At 42.1% G+C, this 21,959-nt stretch overlaps 1 protein-coding gene across 1 annotated transcript in view; it reads left to right on the top strand.

Moving 5' to 3' along the window:
• Positions 1-17,525, top strand: part of SFXN2 (sideroflexin 2) — a 91,057-nt gene extending 73,532 nt beyond the window's left edge. The window contains exons 8-12 of the mRNA XM_073685322.1: positions 806-872; positions 6,361-6,410; positions 10,504-10,553; positions 15,199-15,246; positions 17,072-17,525. Of these exons, the coding sequence (XP_073541423.1) occupies positions 806-872; positions 6,361-6,410; positions 10,504-10,553; positions 15,199-15,246; positions 17,072-17,171 (315 nt within the window). The 3' untranslated portion in view covers positions 17,172-17,525. The remainder of the gene's footprint in view (positions 1-805; positions 873-6,360; positions 6,411-10,503; positions 10,554-15,198; positions 15,247-17,071) is intronic.
• Positions 17,526-21,959: the final 4,434 nt, after the last annotated feature.

Raw genomic sequence — 21,959 nt, 5'->3', positions numbered from 1 at the left:
GAACTCTGAGACCTTGTGGAGTGTGTCAATGACTGCCTTCTGGACATCTGTCAAGTCAGCAGTCTTCACCATGATTGTGGAGCCTACTGAAGCAGACTAAGGGACCTTTAAAATGCTTAGGAAGCCTTTGCAGTTTTTTTTTTAATTATTCTAATTTACTGAGATAATGACTTATGTTTTCATTGGCTGTAAGCCATAATCATCAACATTAACAGAAATAAACACTTGAAATAGATCACTCTGTTTGCAGTGACTCCATATAATATACGTGTTTCAATTTTTGTATTGAAGAATTGAAATAAATGAACTTTTTGATAATATTCTAATTTAGTGAGATGCACCTGTATCTCTCCAAATAGCAGAATGGAACCCACATAGCCTTCCATATAGTAGAATGCACTCACATAGCCTTCCATACAGTATAATGGGCACCAAATAGCCTTCCATATAGTATACTGGGCCCCACAAAGCCTTCCACACAGTAGAATGGGTCTCACATAGCCTTCCATGCAGTATAATGGGCCCCACATACCTTCCATAAAGTAGAATGGGCCCCACATAGTCCTCCACACAGTAGAATGGGCCCAAATTTCCTTCCATACAGTATGCAGTATGCCGATACATGTGAAAGTACGAAACCAGGCGGGGTGCCCCTGTGCAGGCACTTGCACCCCCCTAACAGGCCCGTAGGGGCCATGTGTTGTGCCGCCATTGGCAGTATGCCACGGTATTTATGTAAGCATGAATTTTATATTTTATGTATTTATTTGTGCTAACTTTTTCTTTATTTGATTTGTGATTTTAGAAAGCTGCCATTAAGGGTATTAGTCAGGTGGTAGTGTCCAGAATTGCTATGGCTGCTCCTGGGATGAGTGAGTATGAGTATTGGCACTGCCAGACACAAGAAAATGTATTTTCCTAATAATCTGCTAGCTAATTTATCTATCATAAGAGATACATAAAATTACAAACTTTCATAGCTCCTCAAAAACAAAGTTCAATATTGCAAGAGATTTTATTTTTATTTTGCACATAGAACAAAAAGTAAAGTAGCTCAGCAATTAATGTGTGTATATATAGTACAGACCAAAAGTTCGGACACACCTTCTCATTTAAAGATTTTTCTGTATTTTCATGACTATGAAATTTGTACATTCACACTGAAGGCATCAACACTATGAATTAACACATGTGGAATTATATACTTAACAAAAAAGTGTGAAACAACTGAAAAAATGTCTTATATTCTAGGTTCTTCAAAGTAGCCACCTTTTGTTTTGATGACTGCTTTGCACACTCTTGGCATTCTCTTGATGAGCTTCAAGAGGTTGTCACCGGAAATGGTCTTCCTACAATCTTGAAGGAGTTCCCAGAGATGCTTAGCACTTGTTGGCCCTTTTGCCTTCACTCTGCGGTCCAGCTCACCCCAAACCATCTCGATTTGGTTCAGGTCTGGTGACTGTGGAGGCCAGGTCATCTGGCGTAGCACCCCATCACTCTCCTTCTTGGTCAAATAGCCCTTACACAGCCTGGAGGTGTGTTTGGGGTCATTGTCCTGTTGAAAAATAAATGATGGTCCAACTAAATGCAAACCGGATGGAATAGCATGCCGCTGCAAGATGCTGTGGTAGCCATGCTGGTTCAGTGTGCCTTCAATTTTGAATAAATCCCCAACAGTATCACCAGCAAAGCACCCCCACACCATCACACCTCCTCCTCCATGCTACACGGTGGGAACCAGGCATGTAGAGTCCATCCGTTCACCTTTTCTGCGTCGCACAAAGACACGGTGGTTGGAACCAAAGATCTCAAATTTGGACTCATCAGACCAAAGCACAGATTTCCACTGGTCTAATGTCCATTCCTTGTGTTCTTTAGCCCAAACAAGTCTCTTCTGCTTGTTGCCTGTCCTTAGCAGTGGTTTCCTAGCAGCTATTTTACCATGAAGGCCTGCTGCACAAAGTCTCCTCTTAACAGTTGTTGTAGAAATGTGTCTGCTGCTAGAACTCTGTGTGGCATTGACCTGGTCTCTAATCTGAGCTGCTGTTAACCTGCGATTTCTGAGGCTGGTGACTCGGATAAACTTATAATCAGAAGCAGAGGTGACTCTTGGTCTTCCTTTCCTGGGGCGGTCCACATGTGAGCCAGTTTCTTTGTAGCGCTTGATGGTTTTTGCAACTGCATTTGGGGACACTTTCAAAGTTTTCCCAATTTTTCGCACTGACTGACCTTCATTTCTTAAAGTAATGATGGCCACTCGTTTTTCTTTACTTAGCTGCTTTTTTCTTGCCATAATACAAATTCTAACAGTCTATTCAGTAGGACTATCAGCTGTGTATCCACCAGACTTCTGCACAACACAACTGATGGTCCCAACCCCATTTATAAGGCAAAAAATCCCACTTATTAAACCTGACAGGGCACACCTGTGAAGTGCAAACCATTTCCGGTGACTACCTCTTGAAGCTCATCAAGAGAATGCCAAGAGTGTGAAAAGCAGTCATCAAAGCAAAAGGTGGCTACTTTGAAGAACCTAGAATATAAGACATATTTTCAGTTGTTTCACACTTTTTTGTTATGTATTTAATTCCACATGTGTTAATTCATAGTTTTGATGCCTTCAGTGTGAATGTACAATTTTCATAGTTATGAAAATACAGAAAAATCTTTAAATGAGAAGGTGTGTCCAAACTTTTGGTCTGTACTGTATATGTATGAATGAGATCTATAATATAACCGGCCAAGCATCCCTCTGTCTGAAGCCTCTATACACTGCACGTTGCGCTTGCGCAGTCTATAGAGGCTTCAGACAGAAGGACGCTTGGCTGGTTATATTATAGATTCTAGATCTCATTCATACATATGCATACACATGGCTCCAGACAGAAGAACGCTTGGAGCCGTTACAGGTGAGAGGAGTGTATGGCGCCGGAGATCACGGTATGCGTAGACACTGAACGCATACCGCGATCTCTGGTGCCATACTTACCTGACCGGGAGGAGCATTGCCGAGGCGCCTCTCTTCTGACCGGAGACCGGGGTTAGAGTGAAGGTACACATTTACAGTGTGTCTTCAGCAAAATGGCGCCGTACAGTGCGGTGCTCCGGCGCCGCACTCCTCCCCCGGCCTCCGGCAGAACAGGACCCCGCAGCGCTGGAGCACAGGGAAGAAAGGTGAGTATAAGTGTTTTATTTTTTTTGTATGTGTGCAGAGAATACTATGCATACCAGAATTAGGGGGATGAGGGGTACCACACATACCAGGATTGAGGGATGAGGGGTACCATGCATACCAGGATTGGTGGGTGAGGGGACCATGCATACCAGGAATGGGGGATGAGGGGTACCATGCATACCAGGAATGGGGGATGAGGGGTACCATGCATACCAGGAATGGGGGATGAGGGGACCATGCATACCAGGAATGGGGGATGAGAGGACCATGCATACCAGGAATGGGGGATGAGGGGACCATGCATACCAGGAATGGGGGATGAGAGGACCATGCGTACCAGGATTGGGGGGTGAGGGGACCATGCATACCAGGAATGGGGGGGTGAGGGGACCATGCATACCAGGAATAGGGGATGAGGGGTACCATGCATACCAGGAATGGGGGATGAGGGGACCATGCATACCAGGAATAGGGGATGAGGGGTGCCATGCATACCAGGAATGGGGGATGAGAGGACCATGCGTACCAGGAATGGGGGATGAGAGGACCATGCGTACCAGGAATGGGGGATGAGAGGACCATGCGTACCAGGATTGGGGGGTGAGGGGACCATGCATACCAGGAATGGGGGATGAGAGGACCATGCGTACCAGGATTGGGGGATGAGGGGTACCATGCATACCAGGATTGGGGGATGAGGGGTACCATGCATACCAGGAATGGGGGATGAGGGGTACCATGCATACCAGGAATGGGGGATGAGGGGTACCATGCATACCGGGAATGGGGGATGAGGGGTACCATGCATACCGGGAATGGGGGATGAGGGGTACCATGCATACCAGGATTGGTGGGTGAGGGGTACCATGCATACCAGGATTGGTGGGTGAGAGGTACCATGCAGACCAGGATTGGTGGGGGGAGGGTACCATGCATACCAGGATTGGGAGATGAGGGGTACCATGCATACCAGGATTGGGGGATGAGGGGTATCATGCATACCAGGATTGGGAGATGAGAGGTACCATGCATACAAGGATTGAGGGATGAGGGGTACCATGCATACCAGGATTGGGGGATGAGGGGTACCACGCATACCGGGATGAGGGGTACCATGCATACCAGGATTGGGGGATGAGGGGTACCATGCATACCAGGATTGGGGGATGAGGGGTACCATGCATGCCAGGATTGGGGGATGAGGGGTACCATGCATACCAGGATTGGGGGATGAGGGGGCCACACATACCAGGATTGGGGGATGAAGGGGCCACACATACCTGGATTGAGGGATGAGGGGTGCCACACATACCAGGATTGAGGGATGAGGGGTGCCACACATACCAGGATTGAGGGATGAGGGGTACCATACATACCAGGATTGGGGGATGAGGGGTACCATGCATACCAGGATTGGGGGGATGAGGGTTACCATGCATATCAGGATTGGGGGATGAGGGGTACCATGCATACCAGAATTGGGGGATGAGGGGTACCATGCATACCAGGATTGGGGGGATGAGGGGGGCCATGCATGCCAGGATTGGGCGATGAGGGGGGCCATGCATGACAGGATTGGGCGATGAGGGGGGCCATGCATACCAGGATTGGGGGATGAGGGGGGCCATGCATACCAGGATTGGGGGATGAGGGGGGCCATGCATACCGGGATGAGGGGTACCATGCATACCGGGATGAGGGGCTCAATGCATGCCAGGATTGGGGATGAGGGGTGCCATGCATTCCAGGATTGGGGATGAGGGGTGCCATGCATACAAGGATAGGGATGAGGTGTGCCATGCATACCAGGATAGGGATGAGGGGTGCCATGCGTACCAGGATTGGGGGATGAGGGGTGCCATGCGTACCAGGATTGGGGGATGAGGGGTGCCATGCGTACCAGGATTGGGGGATGAGGGGTACCATGCGTACCAGGATTGGGGGAGGAGGGGTACCATTCATACCAGGATTGGGGGATGTGTCTCCATGATAACAGGCTGATCCTGCAGGTACAGTTTCTTCCACATGTCCCCTTCTTTTTGTGAACTTAGACTTGATAGATTAAGTAGGGAACAGATTGATGCCTTAAAGAGTTATTTTCAAGTTGTGTCTTGAGCAGCACACAGCTTCCCTGTATCCTTAATTCCTAGTTTCTGGCAGGGCGCACTCTTCTCCTTGAGTGACAGTTCTGCTGAGTTGCAGAGCTGTAGTATTAGTAGAACTATAAAGCTCAGCACAAGTTCTGCTGTAACACATTTTAGCTATCAGTGGTTTGTTCTGGAGAATATGCACTGTGATCACTGTATTTACACATAGTGATAACAAGGCATTTGAACAAGCACACAGCTCAGGACAGTGAGTGCCGTGATTAGTACAACTGCTCTGGAAGCAGCCGAAGGTGGGGGATGGTGATTTTGAAAGATTTATAATAAAAACTCATCAGGAGCTGAGTGGGAGGTGAGCAGCTAACTGCTGTATAGAAATCAATGGGCTGGAGAGAGGTAGTTGGGATATTAGGAGATAACCTCTCTTCTGGAATGTAACCAATGAGCACTCTCAGCCAGGGTCTGGGCAGTGGCCAAGCTCCATGGAAGTCAGCTGCACACTATGAAAGATAAAAGCTCTCTTTGCTGGAGAATGACAGGAGATAGGAAAAGCAAGTCAACTCCAAACTTGCTTATTTTCTTACTGTCTAACTAAATCAATTTAATACTTGAGAGATCGCCTTTAATGATTGCGGGATGTCACTTCATGGGCTTGTTACTTCTATATAGAGACACATAGGCCTTCTTAGGGGCTGTAGACATTAACCGACTAATTGCAATATGAGTTCAAAAACAGTGACTTTATGAAAAATGGCCATGTCTGTAAGGTCACTAAATAAATTAATAAAAATTTAGGCTGAAAGAACAATGAATGATGGGATGAACTTTATTACCAACATGTTCGAATCTGTACAGAAAGTCTCTTAAAAAGTTGAACGTGCGACTGAACTATCCATACTGATAGGAGTGACACCTCACCTGAAAAGCACCTTGCCAAACCAATTTCCCAACAGATTGTGAAAAAACATGACTTAATGACAAATGAGGTTGAAAATTGTTAGTTTCCACCAAGGCTTTTATCGCTTTATTAAATTGCAAATTTTTATTTTTTTTTTACGTTGTTTGTGTCTTTTATTTCAGTACTGTTGCCAATCTTGATGCAAAGATTGGAGACATTTCCCTTCATGAAGGTAAGTGGTAAACACCGACCGTATAATTGAACCTCTGAGCAACATATTAGCCATGCGTCAACGGTGCAGGCCATAGGTTGGTTGGTGCCTTGTTCTTTAACCCCTTCATGACCTTGCGATTTTCCGTTTTTGCCCTTTTTGTTTTTTCTTCCATTTTTATTCCAAGAGCAATAACTTTTCTTTTTTTTATTTTCTGTCCCCATAACCGTATGATGGCTTGTTTTTTGCAGGACAAGTTGTACTTTTGAATTACACTATAACCGTATGATGGCTTGTTTTTTGCAGGACAAGTTGTACTTTTGAATTACACTATAACCGTATGATGGCTTGTTTTTTTGAAGGACAAGTTGTACTTTTGAATTACACTATAACCGTATGATGGCTTGTTTTTTTGAAGGACAAGTTGTACTTTGAATTACACTATTCATTTTATAATGTGATGCACTGCAGAGCGGGGAAAAAAATTCCAAGTGCGTTGAAGTTGCAAAAAAAAGTGCAATTCCACAATTGTTTTTTTTTATATTTACCGTGTTCATTATATGGTAAACTGACCTGGCAATATGATTCTCCAGGTCCGTGCGAGTACACAGGTACCAAACATGTTTAGAAGGTTTTTTTTATTTAAGTGGTGAAAAAAATTTCGGAGATTTGTAAGAAACAAAATTTCACTTATGTTGCCATATGCCAATACCCCTAGCGTTTTTATTTTTCTGGATCTGGGGCTGTGTGAGGGCTTACGTTTTGCGCCCTGAGCTGACATTTTTATTGATAACTTTACAGGTAGATACGATGTTTTGATCGCCTCTTATTGCATTTTATTGCAATGTTGCAGCAGCCCAAAAAACTTAATTATGGCGTTTTGATCCTCTTTTATCATTATGCCGTTTACCAATCGGATTAATTCATTTTATATTTTGATAGATCGGGCCTTTCTGAACACAGCAATACCAAATATGTGTATTTTTATTTTAAATTGTGCAAAAGGGGGGTGATTTGAACTTTTAGATTTTTTTTTTAAATTTTTTTATAGTTTAAAAAACATTTTTTTTCTACTTTTTACTTGCTTCAATAGTCCCCTTAGGAGACTTGAAGCTGCAATCGTGTGATCACTTGTGCTACACATAGCAGGGCTCAAGCCGCATGCATGAACTGCCAAAGGCAGGGACACGACCTTTGACGTAAATATACATCAAAGTTTGTCAAGGGATTAATCTATATTGATGCCCCATCCTTATAGCTTTTTCATAGGGTGTCCAAATAATGCAGTGTCTTTATAACACTGTCAGTTGCTGAGAAATACCATCCAATTAAACTATGGAATGAAGCTGCAGTCTTCATCAGGTTCAGTAACAAATTCTTAGAGAACCTTTACCAATTTTTTATGTTGAACCAGACACACCATGTAATGATGGCTGCAGAGTGGATTTTTTTTCTCTCTTCACCATTGCGGAGATATTAGCAATTTAAATATTTGGCATCTAATGAGTTAACTTTAGCTATGTCCAAGTGGGTGTTATTGGCTAGTTTTCACTAGGGGCGTGTATTTCTGCCTCCTGTATGACACTGACCAATCATAAGCAGGTAGCAATATAGAATTGAAGAAGGACCTGTGATGATGTCATCACGGTCACATGACCTGAGTCCACAAGTCCTGCCTGCCAGAGTGTGCAGCCTAAATAAGCACTGAAGATATATTACACCACACAGAAGTGTGGAATAGCTCTACCCTTCTGTGCAGTGTAATACAGTGAGGAAAATAAGTATTTGATACACTGCCAATTTTGCAAGTTTTCCCCACCTACAAAGAATGGAGAGGTCTATAATTTTTATCGTAGGTACACTTCAACTTTGAGAGAATCTAAAAATAAAAAACAGAAAATCACATTGTATGGCTTTTACATAATTAAATTGCATTTTATTGTATGAAATAAGTATTTGATGACCTACCAACTAGCAAGAATTCTGGCTCTCACAGACCTGTTAGTTTTTCTTTAAGAAGCCCTCCTACTTTGCACTCATTACTAAAGACACCAGGGACAAAATTGTACACCTGCACAAGGCTGGGATGGGCTACAGGACAGTAGGCAAACAGCTTGTAGAGAAGGCAACAACTGTTTGCTCGATTATTAAAAAATGGAAGAAACACAAGATGACTGTCAATCTTCCTCGGTCTGGGGCTCCATGCAAGATCTCGCCTCGTGGGGTAAGGATGATTCTGAGAATGCTCAGGACTCACCCCAGAACTAAACAGGAGGGCCTGGTCAATGACCTGAAGAGAGCTGGGACCACAGTCTCAAACATTACCGTTAGTAACACACTACACCGTCATGGATTAAAATCCTGCAGGGCACGCAAGGTCCCCCTGCTCACACCAGCACACATCTAGGCCCGTTTGACGTTCGCCATTGACCAACTGGATGATCCAGACAAGGCATGGGAGAAGGTCATGTGGTCAGATGAGACCAAAATAGAACTGTTTGGTATCAACTCCACTCGCCGCTTTTGGAGGAAGAAGTACAACCCCAAGAACACTGACCCAACCGTGAAGCATGGTGGGGGAAACATCATACTTTAGGGGTTCTTTTCTGCAAAGGGGACAGGACGACTTTACCGTATTGAAGGGGAAATGGATGGGGTCATGTATCGTGAGATTTTGGCCAACAACCTCCTTCCCTTAGTAAGAGCATTGAAGATGGATCGTGGCTGGGTCTTCCAGCATGACAACGACCTGAAACACACAGCCAGGGCAACTAACGAGTGGCTCTGTAAGAAGCATTTCAAGGTCCTGGAAATGTAAATCTTTGGAGGGAGCTGAAACTCAATGTTGCCCAGTGACAGCGCCGAAACCTGAAAGATCTGGAAAAGATCTGTATGGAGGAGTGGGCCAAAATCCCTGCTGCAGTGTGTACAAACTTGGTCAAGAACTACAGGAAACGTCTGACCTCTGTAATTGCAAACAAAGGTTTCTGTATCAAATATCAAGATCTGATTTTCTATTGTGTCAAATACTTATTTCATGCAATAAAATGCAACCTAATTATGTAAAAATCATACGTTATTTTCTGGATTATATTTAAGATTCTGTCCCTCACAGGTGAAGTGTACCTACGATAAAAATTACAGACCTCTCCATTCTTTGTAGGTGGGAAAACTTGCAAAATCGGCAGAGTATCAAATACTTATTTTTCCCATTGTAGATCTTCAGTGCTCCAGAAGTGATTGTAACAGTTGTCATGGATGCACACTACTACTCCAGTCACACAGGGAACTTTGGGACACCCATTCTTATGGTCGCTGGTGGTACGAGTGGTAGAACGTCAGTGATTATGCATTTTCCCCTAACCTGTGATAAGACTTATGCATACAGACTCTGTTATGCAATGATTACTGATGATTCCCTCTGTGCTGGACAATTTTTTTGGTCTGCATTTTTCTGCATGTTCTAAAAGCAAACTGTTTTGTAGAAATTCTGCAGAGCACAGAGGTGTCAGTTTTCTTCCAATCCTTTATCAATTTTCAGCCGTCATGATTTAGGGATGGGACTCGGTACTCCTTGGTGTGACCAACAGTTTAGTGCACCTTCCCACCTACTTGTTTTCCATCTGTCTCATTCCTCCTTTTCCTTGATTGACAGCTCTGTCTTTACAGGAGCCAGGAGAAGCTTGTGATAGATAGATAGAAAACAAGTAGATTGGAAGGCTTAGTGAACTGTTTCGCTACACCAAGTGTGCACCAATTGTCTATGCTTTTTTTTGGTTCAGAGGCCCATAAAAGTGCAACCTACCAATTTACCTACTTATCATCTGCACCCTAGCCAGTGGCAGTTTGATAGCTGACATAACACCTCAATATGTGCCTTACTCTTAAGGGATTGACTATGGTCTGTCTCACCTTTTGCTATGCAGTTACCCAAACATGTTACTTGGTTGCCTAGCAAAGTACATCACTTGCAGAACTAATTATTGAGTCTGAAGAACTCCCTGATGAATAATTAAAATATCAACCTTCGAAAAAATAGTTTGATTGAAATTTGTAAACTTCTCAACATGTTTCTTCCTTTTTTGCAAATTTACTATATTTTATATTTCCACAGAAAATCCATTTTCTCCATGCTCCCCTACAAGTTACATTGGTTGGGGGATTGTAAGTAAAACTTGGATTTTTTTTTTCTTTTCTGTTATTTTAAAATTCTTTTTAAGGAACAGTCTAGTGAGATATGCAAAGAAAATGATAAAGTCCGCTCACCTATAATCTCCTTCCTGGTGTTTCCTCCTTTCTGCTCGGATAGCAGCAGGCTGCTGCATTGAACACAACTTCAGACCAAAATCCAGCGAGTGAGAAGACTCCAGCGGTGTGGTGTAATTAAAATTTCCATTTATTTGAAGAATGATATTTCCATAAAAAATGCACTTACAAAAAGAGCCAATTCACCCCATATGGGCAAAACAAAGTAAAAAAAAAACGTTACGCGTTTCGGCTTAGAAAAGCCTTAATCATGGTACATACATTGGAATACAGGCAGGGTATAAATACAATAGAACAGCAAACTGACAAAGGAAGTCCAATCAGTTAACTAATTACTGTTTCCAGCATGCAGAATCTATACTGTTCAGCTAATTTGTTTCAATTCTCTTGCCAGAAACTTCAATGTCAGGACTTTTATTATAACGTCTGTAGCATTAAATAACCACAAAAAGAAAAAAGCCTGTCTCCAACTTGGAAACGAAGATGTAACACCTGAACGTCACAAGAATTAATTAGTTAACTGATTGGAATTCCTTTGTCAGAATGCTCTAATGCCAATGTTCTGCCTCCATAAGACAACACTATTTGTTGATGCTGTGTGCTTTCTTAGAGGAGTTGTCCATTTTATCTGTATTTTAACAAATGTGTTGTGGACATGATTTGGGGGTACTAATATATAATATAAGTATTACAGGCTGTCTTCCTGTAGTTAAAATATCATACAAGAGTTACTCCATAATAGTCAGAAATCAAACAAATGTATATAAACAATACTTATTTTATTGACGTACACCACTATACAATGAAGATTAAAAGATAATAATGAAAATCAAGACGCAATGAAAGCAAGGGGAGTCAGATGAGAGACACAAAATAATGAAGGGAAGATGATCCAATACAAGGAGTAACTACCGGATGGCAATACTACCAAGGAATGATGACATGTATGTACAGTGGTGGCCAAAAGTATTGGCACCGCTGCAATTCTGTCAGATAATACTCAGTTTCTTCCTGAAAATGATTGCAATCACAAATTCTTTGGTATTATTATCTTCATTTAATTTGTCTTCAATGAAAAAAACACAAAAAGAATTGTCCTAAAGCCAAATTGGATACAATTCCACACCAAACCTAAAAAAGGGGGTGGACAAAAGTATTGGCACTGTTTGAAAAATCATGTGATGCTTCTCTAATTCGTGTAATTAACAGCACCTGTAACTTACCTGTGGCACCTAACAGGTGTTGGCAATAACTAAATCACACTTGCAGCCAGTTAACATGGATTACAGTTGACTCAACCTCTGTCCTGTGTCCTTGTGTGTACCACATTGAGCATGGGGAAAAGAAAGAAGACCAAAGAACTGTCTGAGGACTTGAGAAACCAAATTGTGAGGAAGCATGAGCAATCTCAAGGCTACAAGTCCATCTCCAAAGATCTGAATGTTCCTGTGTCTTCCGTGCGCAGTGTCATCAAGAAGTATAAAGCCCATGGCACTGTGGCTAACCTCCCTAGATGTGGACGGAAAAGAAAAATTGACGAGAGATTTCAACGCAAGATTGTGCGGATGGTGGATAAAGAACCTCGACTAACATCCAAACAAGTTCAAGCTGCCCTGCAGTCCGAGGGTACAACAGTGTCAACCCGTACTATCTGTCGGCGTCTGAATGAAAAGGGACTGTATGATAGGATACCCAGGAAGACCCCACTTCTTACGCCGAGACATAAAAAAGCCAGGCTGGAGTTTGCCAAAACTTACCTGAGAAAGCCTAAAACGTTTTGGAAAAATGTTCTCTGGTCAGATGAGACAAAAGTAGAGCTTTTTGGGATAAAACATCAACGTAGAGTGTACAGGAAAAAAAAGAGGCATTCAAAGAAAAGAACACGGTCCCTACAGTCAAACATGGCGGAGGTTCCCTGATGTTTTGGGATTGCTTTGCTGCCTCTGGCACTGGACTGCTTGACCGTGTGCATGGCATTATGAAGTCTGAAGACTACCAACAAATTTTGCAGCATAATGTAGGGCCCAGTGTGAGAAAGCTGGGTCTCCCTCAGAGGTCATGGGTCTTCCAGCAGGACAATGACCCAAAACACACTTCCAAAAGCACTATAAAATGGTTTGAGAGAAAGCACTGGAGACTTCTAAGGTGGCCAGCAATGAGTCCAGACCTGAATCCCATAGAACACCTGTGGAGAGATCTCAAAATGGCAGTTTGGAGAAGGCACCCTTCAAATATCAGGGACCTGGAGCAATTTGCCAAAGAAGAATGGTCTACAATTCCAGCAGAGCATTGTAAGAAACTCATTGATGGTTACCGGAAGCGGTTGTTCGCAGTTATTTTGGCTAAAGGTTGTGCAACCAAGTATTAGGCTGAGGGTGCCAATACTTTTGTCTGGCCCATTTTTGGAGTTTTGTGTGAAATGATCCAGGATTTGATTTTTGCTTCATTCTCTTTTGTGTTTTTTCCTTCCAAGCAAATTACATGAAGAGAATAATACCAAAGAATTTGTGATTGCAATCATTTTCAGGAAGAAACTGAGAATTATCTGACAGAATTGCAGGGGTGCCAATACTTTTGGCCACCACTGTATATAAATATATGTATATACACAAAGTTAATTACAATGCAAATCTAAAGTTAGATCTTTAGAAATTTGGTGCAGTGTAATGCACATAAATAGTGCAATGTAATACACAAAATGAATTCAGTAGTAAAGTGATAAAGATACATTATAGTAACACATACCCAGAAATAAAAATAGAATGTGTCACCACATCGGCCTCCACCCCAGACCCGTATGCGCATTTTGACCCTACTTCATCTGGGGGTCTCTTCCTGTACTTGTTAGTACAACCTTCTTCACAAACTGCAAAGCACTTCTGTTCTCAATATGGTTTATGATGGAGGAACATGTGACTAGACCTGTCCATCAGCCTCCTACAATTAAAAAAACAGCTTTACTGTATACAATGTTTTTTTTTATTGGAGGAGACTGATGAACAGGTCTGGTCACATAATCCCCCTGTGGTCATTCTGAGAACAGGGAGAAGTGTGCGGTTTGTGATGCATGCGGCCCTAATGAGAACAGTATGAAAATACTTAGTTTTGTCGTACTTACTAATTTATATGTCCCCAACACAGTTTTTAAAATAAAGCTAAAGTGGCAAACATCTTTAATAAATATCAGTTGATTTCTGGAAAAGTCACAGCGAGCTTGTATTTTATTGATGGTTCTTGTATCTTGTAGGGCATTTAGAATTCTTTGCATCTGTGCAAGATTACTAATTACTATTTCTGTTGCATATATGGCGTCAACATGTCTTGCAAGAATGGACGACATTTACTGAGCTTAATGCTTAAGAATTCTGTCAATCCAAAAACTGGTGTACATGCCTTATAACACATTTATTCTGTGTTTTAGACACTTTTTACGCCTCACTCAATGTGGGGGCATCAGTTTACAAGGGAGTGGATTCCTGTTAAGGGGCAAGGTTCAAGATTCAACACTGTGCAAAATTGTACCAAAGCATGCAGACGCCCCACACATGTTGTCCTTAGGTGGATTTGAGCCCCGGACCTCAGTACTGCAAGGAAATTGTGCAAACCACTGACCCACTATCCTGTCATTGCTTAACTTACATTGGTTTTTAGAGCAGTTTAATGAGTATTGCATTTAGAGCCGCACATCTGTAATGGTTGCACAGAAAAAAATAATAATCTTCTCTGTGTAAAGGTCCCCTACCTAATAAAAGAAAAGCCATTCTGTGAGTTGATGGTGTCAGTGAGAGGCAAGAATAATAGAACTTTGCTTGAGGATCTGTGGCAGACATTTCAGGGAGCATAACTGCTAAAAATCTCTGGAGGAAAGGAGCCAACCATGTGTAAAAATGGTCCCGAGCAGGAGTGCAATGATTTATATCGTGCTCTGTATTCGATTGATTCCAGTGTACGTATATTCTATTCACCATGATGTAAAAACACAAACATTCAGTCATGGCCCAGAAGACAGTGGGTCCACTTATTGGGCTCTGTAATTTCAAGCTCTGCTACATAGCTATTACCAATGGACAAACTTTAAGGATCCATATACATGGATATGATATGATCGTTGATCAGTAAACCTCTACCGATCAGCGGTCGTTTCACACTATGTGTACACAGGCAGACAAAGTAAGCAATGCACACTGAGCGATCAGTCATAGTTTGCTCAGTGCGGATCGGCTGCCATGGTTCTCGGCAGCGCGAATCCTGTTTACATAAGAGGATGCACTGCCGAAAATTATTATCTTTTGCGCTGCACAAAAGATCATTTCACCTGATGAACAAGCGTTCTGCTCATTTGAGTGATCAGTAGCCTGATTACCCTGAAAGATTTTTGTGAAATTAGCGTTTTTATGAACACTCTCTCAGTTTACGTGCCGCTTAAGTGTGTTTGATGACTACTTTTGTCATTTTACTGATCTGTTCTTTCCTGTAAGATCTGATCTGTTCTTTCCTTTAAGATGACCCCATACTGTGTAATGATCTGTCTTTTGCTTTACAGCTTGCTGTTCATGGTTCCTGTTGCCTGTTCATTGTTTCCACAGCAATGGTAATGTCCATAAATTTTTGGGGTGCACAAACAGATTTTGGTGTGACTAGCTATCTGTTTCATTCTGCTGCAACAGTTTATTACCCTTTAGTTACATGGTACCCATGCATGAGAGAATCTTCCTTTATTATGTGGTGCACATCATTATGTGGCTGCTTTTATTAGGGCATATGGACAAGTGTTTTCTTTAATAGGACCCTTCTTCAAATTTTTCATGTTCAACTGGGCACATGGTATAACAGTTGCTGCAGAACGACATAAAATATTCTTGTTTTTTTTTATTTTCCTGGAGAAATTGGCAAAGTATTTGACACCTAATGACTTAACACCCACTCAGATATAACAAAAGTTATCAGATAGTTTTCACTGGCGGTGTGTACTTCTCCCGCTGTGATGCTGACCAATCATATGCCGGCAGCAACAACACTGGAGAAAGAACACACCCCCAACATAGCTTAGAGCAGGTAGTGTGTGAGCTGTAAGTATACAGCCCTGATCTCCCCGTCTAACCTTTTAGTCATCTGTGCTCTACTCCCAGCACATTCTGACAACTTTCAGAATAGATCATTATATGAGCAGTGCAGACTTTCATTATATGTTTCACACAGGAGTAGCCCCTCACTAGAGAGTGATTACAAGTTGCTGTGAGCACAACAAATGTAAGGGACACCTTTTGAGCTTATCTCCAGACAAGCTTGTGGAGGAGGGGCAGTTCAGCAGAAGTGACAGTGTGGGGAGAGAAAAGAATATAGGTTTGTAATGTGACACAGCTAAACTCAGCTGTGCTACCTCATTTTACACAGATTTCTGGAACCTTTCCTGAAAGGTGTGAATCATCTTTGCTCTACTCCCAACACTTTCTAATCATACAGGATGTTAGACCAGGAGATCAGGGCTGTATTATTACATCTCACACACTGAGAAAGCTGCTGTAAGCTATTTCAGTGGCATGTTCTTCTTTCTCTAGTGTGTTGCTGCCTGCTTATAATTGGTCAGCATCAGACAAAGGGAAGAAGTACCCTGATGACATCATCACAGGTCCTTCTGCACTTCTATGTTGCTGCCTTCATATAATTGGTCAGTGTCATAAAGGAGAAAAAAGTACATGCCCCCAGTGAAAAATATCTATTAACACCCACTTGGACTTTAGGTGCCAAATGCTTTGATTGCTAATATCTCCACAACGAAGAAGTGAAATGAAAAATAAAAAAAAGTGTTTTATTCTGCTCTGCAGTCAATTCTACGTTCAGTTCAATATGAAACATTTGGTGAAAGGGCATTTTAATATTACAAGTTCTTTAAAGCACCACTCCAGTGGATTTTTACCACTGGAATGAAGCTTTAAATGTAATTTCCCTGCCACATGCCTCATACTCACCTTCCGGTGTTTTCTTCTGTTTTCGCCACCGCTCCCGTCGGTCTTCAGCAAAAAGTGACCTGCGTGCAGCTCCAGTGTTTCATGGAGCTTTGCGGAGGTCACTTTTCAATTCAAGTCTGAGAGCCTTGTTCTGGCCTCATAGACTTGTATTAAGAACTTGTGACGTAGCTTCTGACTTCCGATCAGTCAGAAGCTACGGTCACAAGATAGTGCCGAAAAATGTTGGAAGACGCCGGAGGGTGAGTATATGCCTGGAGGTAGAGGACTGTCACTTACATTTAAAGCGCCACTACAGCGCTGGAGAAAAACAATTGCTGGAGTGGTGCTTTAAGGCACTAAATACTTGCAATAATAAGAGGTTATTATGTTTGTATACTGCCAAATTGTGTACAATTTAGATATATGTACCCAATGATTTTCCAACCTCCTGTATTTATTTTATTTCAGTTCAATGGCTGTGAACAGTCTAGAACCCGAACTCCGAAATTCAATCCGGAACCAATATGGAGACAAAGTTCAATATGTTTATTTTAATAAGGGCTTGTAACCACTTTAAGATTATAACTCTTGAGAACAAGTTGTTTTCTGAAGCTAAAATGGAAAAGACCCTTTTATTGCTGACTGATATCCTCCTGAAGAAAGTGAATGCAATTTCTTTTGGTAACTTTTATTTTTGCTCGAAATGTGCATGATCTAAGCAAGCCATTAACCGATCACTGTGAGAAATGCCTTATCTGTATGTATGGGGGGGCAAACAGGCCACAAGTAGACAATAATACTGTCAGAGTCCGTCTGTCGTCCGGAAGAGGTACAGCGTTTTCCTAATGGTGACCTATATCAGATATTGCCTTCCCTTTCCATTCATTGTATAGCAGAGCAATAAACCAGAAGTGGATATTAACATCTGTGTGTACAACCTTCTGTTAACTTTAGTTTGAGGAGTACCTGTCATAAATGTACCTAACTTATGTATGTTTCTTTCCATTCTGTTTAATTTCTATAATTGCACACATTCTCTGTTTAACTGTGTTCAGCGAGAGTTGGGCCATCTAGGTCCTGATCTGTAGACCTGTGCTGTTGACTGCTCTACCTCCGCTCTAACAGCATGAGACACACTGACCAATAATTGGTCTAATGAATGTTTGAGACCACTTGGGGACTTCACACTTCATTTTGCTGTGCGTTCATCAGTTCCAACTGAAACCACTTCACCCACCCCCCCAAAAAAAATAGAATTCAGATGTGACCCCATGATAAAGCCTTAGATTGCAATGACACAAATGGACCTCAAATGGTCTTTGGTTTTCTTTTTTTTGTGCTTTGTGTTCTAGGATATCAGCTTACTTATTATTCTTTTACTCACGGTTACACAGCTGGCTGCATCAGGAGCCTCTCTCAGCTGGCTGCAGCAGGAGCCTCTCTCAGCTGGCTGCAGCAGGAGCCTCTCTCAGCTGGCTGCAGCAGGAGCCTCTCTCAGCTGGCTGCAGCAGGAGCCTCTCTCAGCTGGCTGCAGCAGGAGCCTCTCTCAGCTGGCTGCAGCAGGAGCCTCTCTCAGCTGGCTGCATCAGGAGCCTCTCCCAGCTGGCTGCATCAGGAGCCTCTCCCAGCTGGCTGCATCAGGAGCCTCTCTCAGCTGGCCGCAGCAGGAGCCTCTCTCAGCTGGCCGCAGCAGGAGCCTCTCTCAGCTGGCCGCAGCAGGAGCCTCTCTCAGCTGGCCGCAGCAGGAGCCTCTCTCAGCTGGCCGCAGCAGGAGCCTCTCTCCTCTGCCGTGTGCATAGCGAGACACAAAAATTAATGAGCCTGAACAATTTTCTAGCAAAAAAAATACAGTAGAAACAGCCATATACAGTCAAATCTCACTGAGACAATCCAGGCAAAATTGCAGCGAAAATATATTTTTATAGGCGTGACTCTCAAAGACGTCCTTTAAGAAGACGATCGATACTATATATTTATGTGACAGGTATGACACATTTCCACTGTATTCTATGCATTCTGTCCAGCTTCTTTAGAAGGACTTCATCTTTGGGCACATTTACTTCACACCAATATTCTGCTAATTGGGTGGGGATGGAGGTTACATTGGAGTAGATGAATTTGGACAGTGTTTAATCTGTTTTCAGGTGGTGGTCATCTGTTTTGCTGGGTTCGATAATGCACTCCCACCCTCACACTATTGTGTCCCAAATGAAAGATTTAACACCAGCAGAGAGCTAGTCATATGGAGTCCAAAGGTTCATACTTTGGATTCTGCCCCATTAAAGTGAATGAATATTCCGGCGTGTTTCAATCTCGTTTTCAGATATTCATTTCCAAATGGTCAGCATTGAGCATTAATGTGAACGTGCTCTGAAAGACCATTTTCAACTTCAGTTTTTGGTGGTTGCCCCAAAGAGGGAACAGAGCTGCCATAGAAAGATTTTACTCTAAAATAATGTCTAATCAGCTGGGTGCACCGCGCACGTCCACATTCATAACTTTATGTGGAACATTCACTAGATCTTAAAAGTTGTATATACTGATGTGTTCCTTTCTCTCAAATGTTTACGTCCTGTGGCTCTTAATGTCCAAAATTATATTGATTTATTTATTTATTTTTTAATCTTTACAAAAACATTAGAAAGTGCTTTCAAGTGAGCGAAAACAGCAGTCTTCACAGACTTAGATTTTAGTCAGTAGCTGTAAAGCTTATTTTGGAGCTTGCTGAGTAACTTGAAATGACTGATTCTGATAATATGCGATTAATGTGGAAGAGTGATAAAATAAGAATATATTATATTTTCCCACCTTTTTTTTTGTAAATGATGACATCCCCAGAATTTGCTATCAATTCCTAATGTTTTTAGGCTCTGACCGTCCGGACCCTATTAATTCTCATAATAAAAATGTTGCGATCCTGCTCATCGTTATTGGCACCCATGAAGTTTAAGTACATAATGTGGAATATCTCGTGAAAAAAATGAATCAAGTTTATTTTTGTATAGAGCACTCGTGTTAAATACAAAAGAGCAAATGATGAAAAATAATTTAAAACATAAAACAATGGAAGGGGAAAATAGAAAAGCCTGAAGCTTTCTCGTTCACTGGTATTGGCACCCTTTACATTCATTTAGTATGGAAACACATTTTGACTCGCCTGTGGTAAATCACAAGAGATTCACCTGTGATTAATTGTCGGTGCCCATGTGACATGAATTGGCCAATGAATGATGACTTCAGTGTTTTAAAAAGCCACATTGTAGGCCCTGTTCCTTTGTCACAATGGTGAAGACAAAGGAGCTGTCTGAGTGCATCAGAACTGCTATTATTAACAAACACAAGACTTCCAAAAGGTATAAGGCCATCCCCAAAGACCTCGGTATCCCAGTTTCAGCAGTGCGCAATGTTATTAAGAAAGTGAGACAAAATTATTGACCATCCAGGTCACATATCAAACAAACCAAATCTGTTCAACGTCTCCAATAGTAATTTATATAAAGCAAATGACGTACAAGAACGTGATAATACATAAGAATGCAAAGTTTATTGTCAATACAAAGTTAAAACTGACATACTAGTTAGACATAATGACGCAGATACATTAGTAGTGGGCTATATAAAAAGATACCCAAGGCTGAACAAAACACATGGTGCAAAGCTAATATGAAAAAAAACGCTAAAATGGAACATATGCAAGTATGGATATGTCAAACAATTACCATAACCAAACTGGTAGTGTAGAAACTATCAGGAAGGCTCCAGTGAGCCGCTAAAGTGCACAGTGCATAGCTAAATACAAAAAGGACAATCTCCATTAAGCATAGAGAGGTACACATGAAATAGTATAACTCACATGTGTAGTTGTCAGAAATGTCAGCCCAGGTATCGTCACCCCTACGCGCGTTTCGGCGCTGTGCCTTCTTCTGGGGGTAATGACATGCTAAGACCGGCATCATTTATGTAGTGCAATTAGCCCAATCAGTATAAAGGATGCAAAATGAATTTAGTAACCGACCAATCATTGATCATAATACATCCTAACAGATGGACGCATATCCGCATGTTGGACCCTCCCCTCCGGAAGTATATGTTGCTGTTCATTTGCACAGAATGAACGCAACAGTGGAACCACCCCGCGCCTCACGTGATTGCGAGGAGCTGGTAACGCCCCTCGCATCACATGATCGCGAATCATTGGCGCCGCCCCCAGCGTCACATGGTCATGTGTCACACCCCTAGATCAGATGGACAGAAAATCGCCACGCGCCTCACGTGATCGCGAGGAGCTAGTAACGCCCCTCGCATCATGTGATCGCAAGTCATTGGTGCCGCCCCCAGCTTCACATGGTCATATGTCACACACCTCAGGTCAGATGAACAGGAATCCTTGCGTCATCGCAGTATAGTTAAAGGGGGAAGACCAGATAAAAAGCACATAACAGCGGTGCGGTGGGTGGACATAACTGAAGCCTGAGGGGCTAATTAGATAAAAAAATGCAAATTTGTGGTCACTACCACAATTACACATATAACACAGTATTGAAATAGACAATAGGTAGCAGTAGTTTGTTCATATATCTTATGGATAACAGGAAAAATCAAATAGTCAAAAAAACAGATAGTATATCAAAATATCACAATAAAAATAAATAATAAGGGAGACACATAACACACTCACAATGTCATTATATTAGACTGGTATATCAATAATAACTATGTAATTGCTCCCATACATCCTATTATTGTTAGACCATATGTCTATGTTAGAATGCTACTGTCCGCGGGAGGCATGGTACCTTTGCCCCCACGGAGAGAAGCATTGAAAAGTGAAGCCAATTAAATATCCGATATAGACAAGCAAATATACAACCAAATCAGACCAATACAATGAATATATATACACATTATAAATATTTTTGCACATAAGACAATATGTAAATACACTGTGTGCAGAATTTTTAGGCAAATGAGTATTTTGATCACATGATACTTTTCATACATGTTGTCCTCCTCCAAGCTGCATAGGCTTGAGAGCCAACTACCAATTAAGTAAATCTGGTGATGTGCATCTCTGTAATGAGGAGGGGTGTTGTCTAATGACATCAACACCCTATATAAGGTGTGCTTAATTATTAGGCAACTTCCTTTCCTTTGGCAAAATGGGTCAGAAGAGAGATTTGACGGGCTCTGAAAAGTCCAAAATTGTGAGATGTCTTGCAGAGGGATGGCAGCAGTCTTGAAATTTCCAAACTTTTGAAGCGTGATCACCGAACAATCAAGCGTTTAATGGAAAATAGCCAACAGGGTCGCAAGAAGCGTGTTGGCCAAAAAAGGTGCAAAATAACTGCCCATGAAT

This window comes from Phyllobates terribilis, unplaced genomic scaffold (genome assembly GCF_046119375.1).
Source record: "Phyllobates terribilis strain yellow unplaced genomic scaffold, ASM4611937v1 Scaffold_5__5_contigs__length_657084704, whole genome shotgun sequence".
Taxonomy (NCBI): domain Eukaryota; kingdom Metazoa; phylum Chordata; class Amphibia; order Anura; family Dendrobatidae; genus Phyllobates; species Phyllobates terribilis.
Note: the sequence above shows the minus strand (reverse complement) of the source record. Positions and strands in the feature narration are given on the sequence as shown.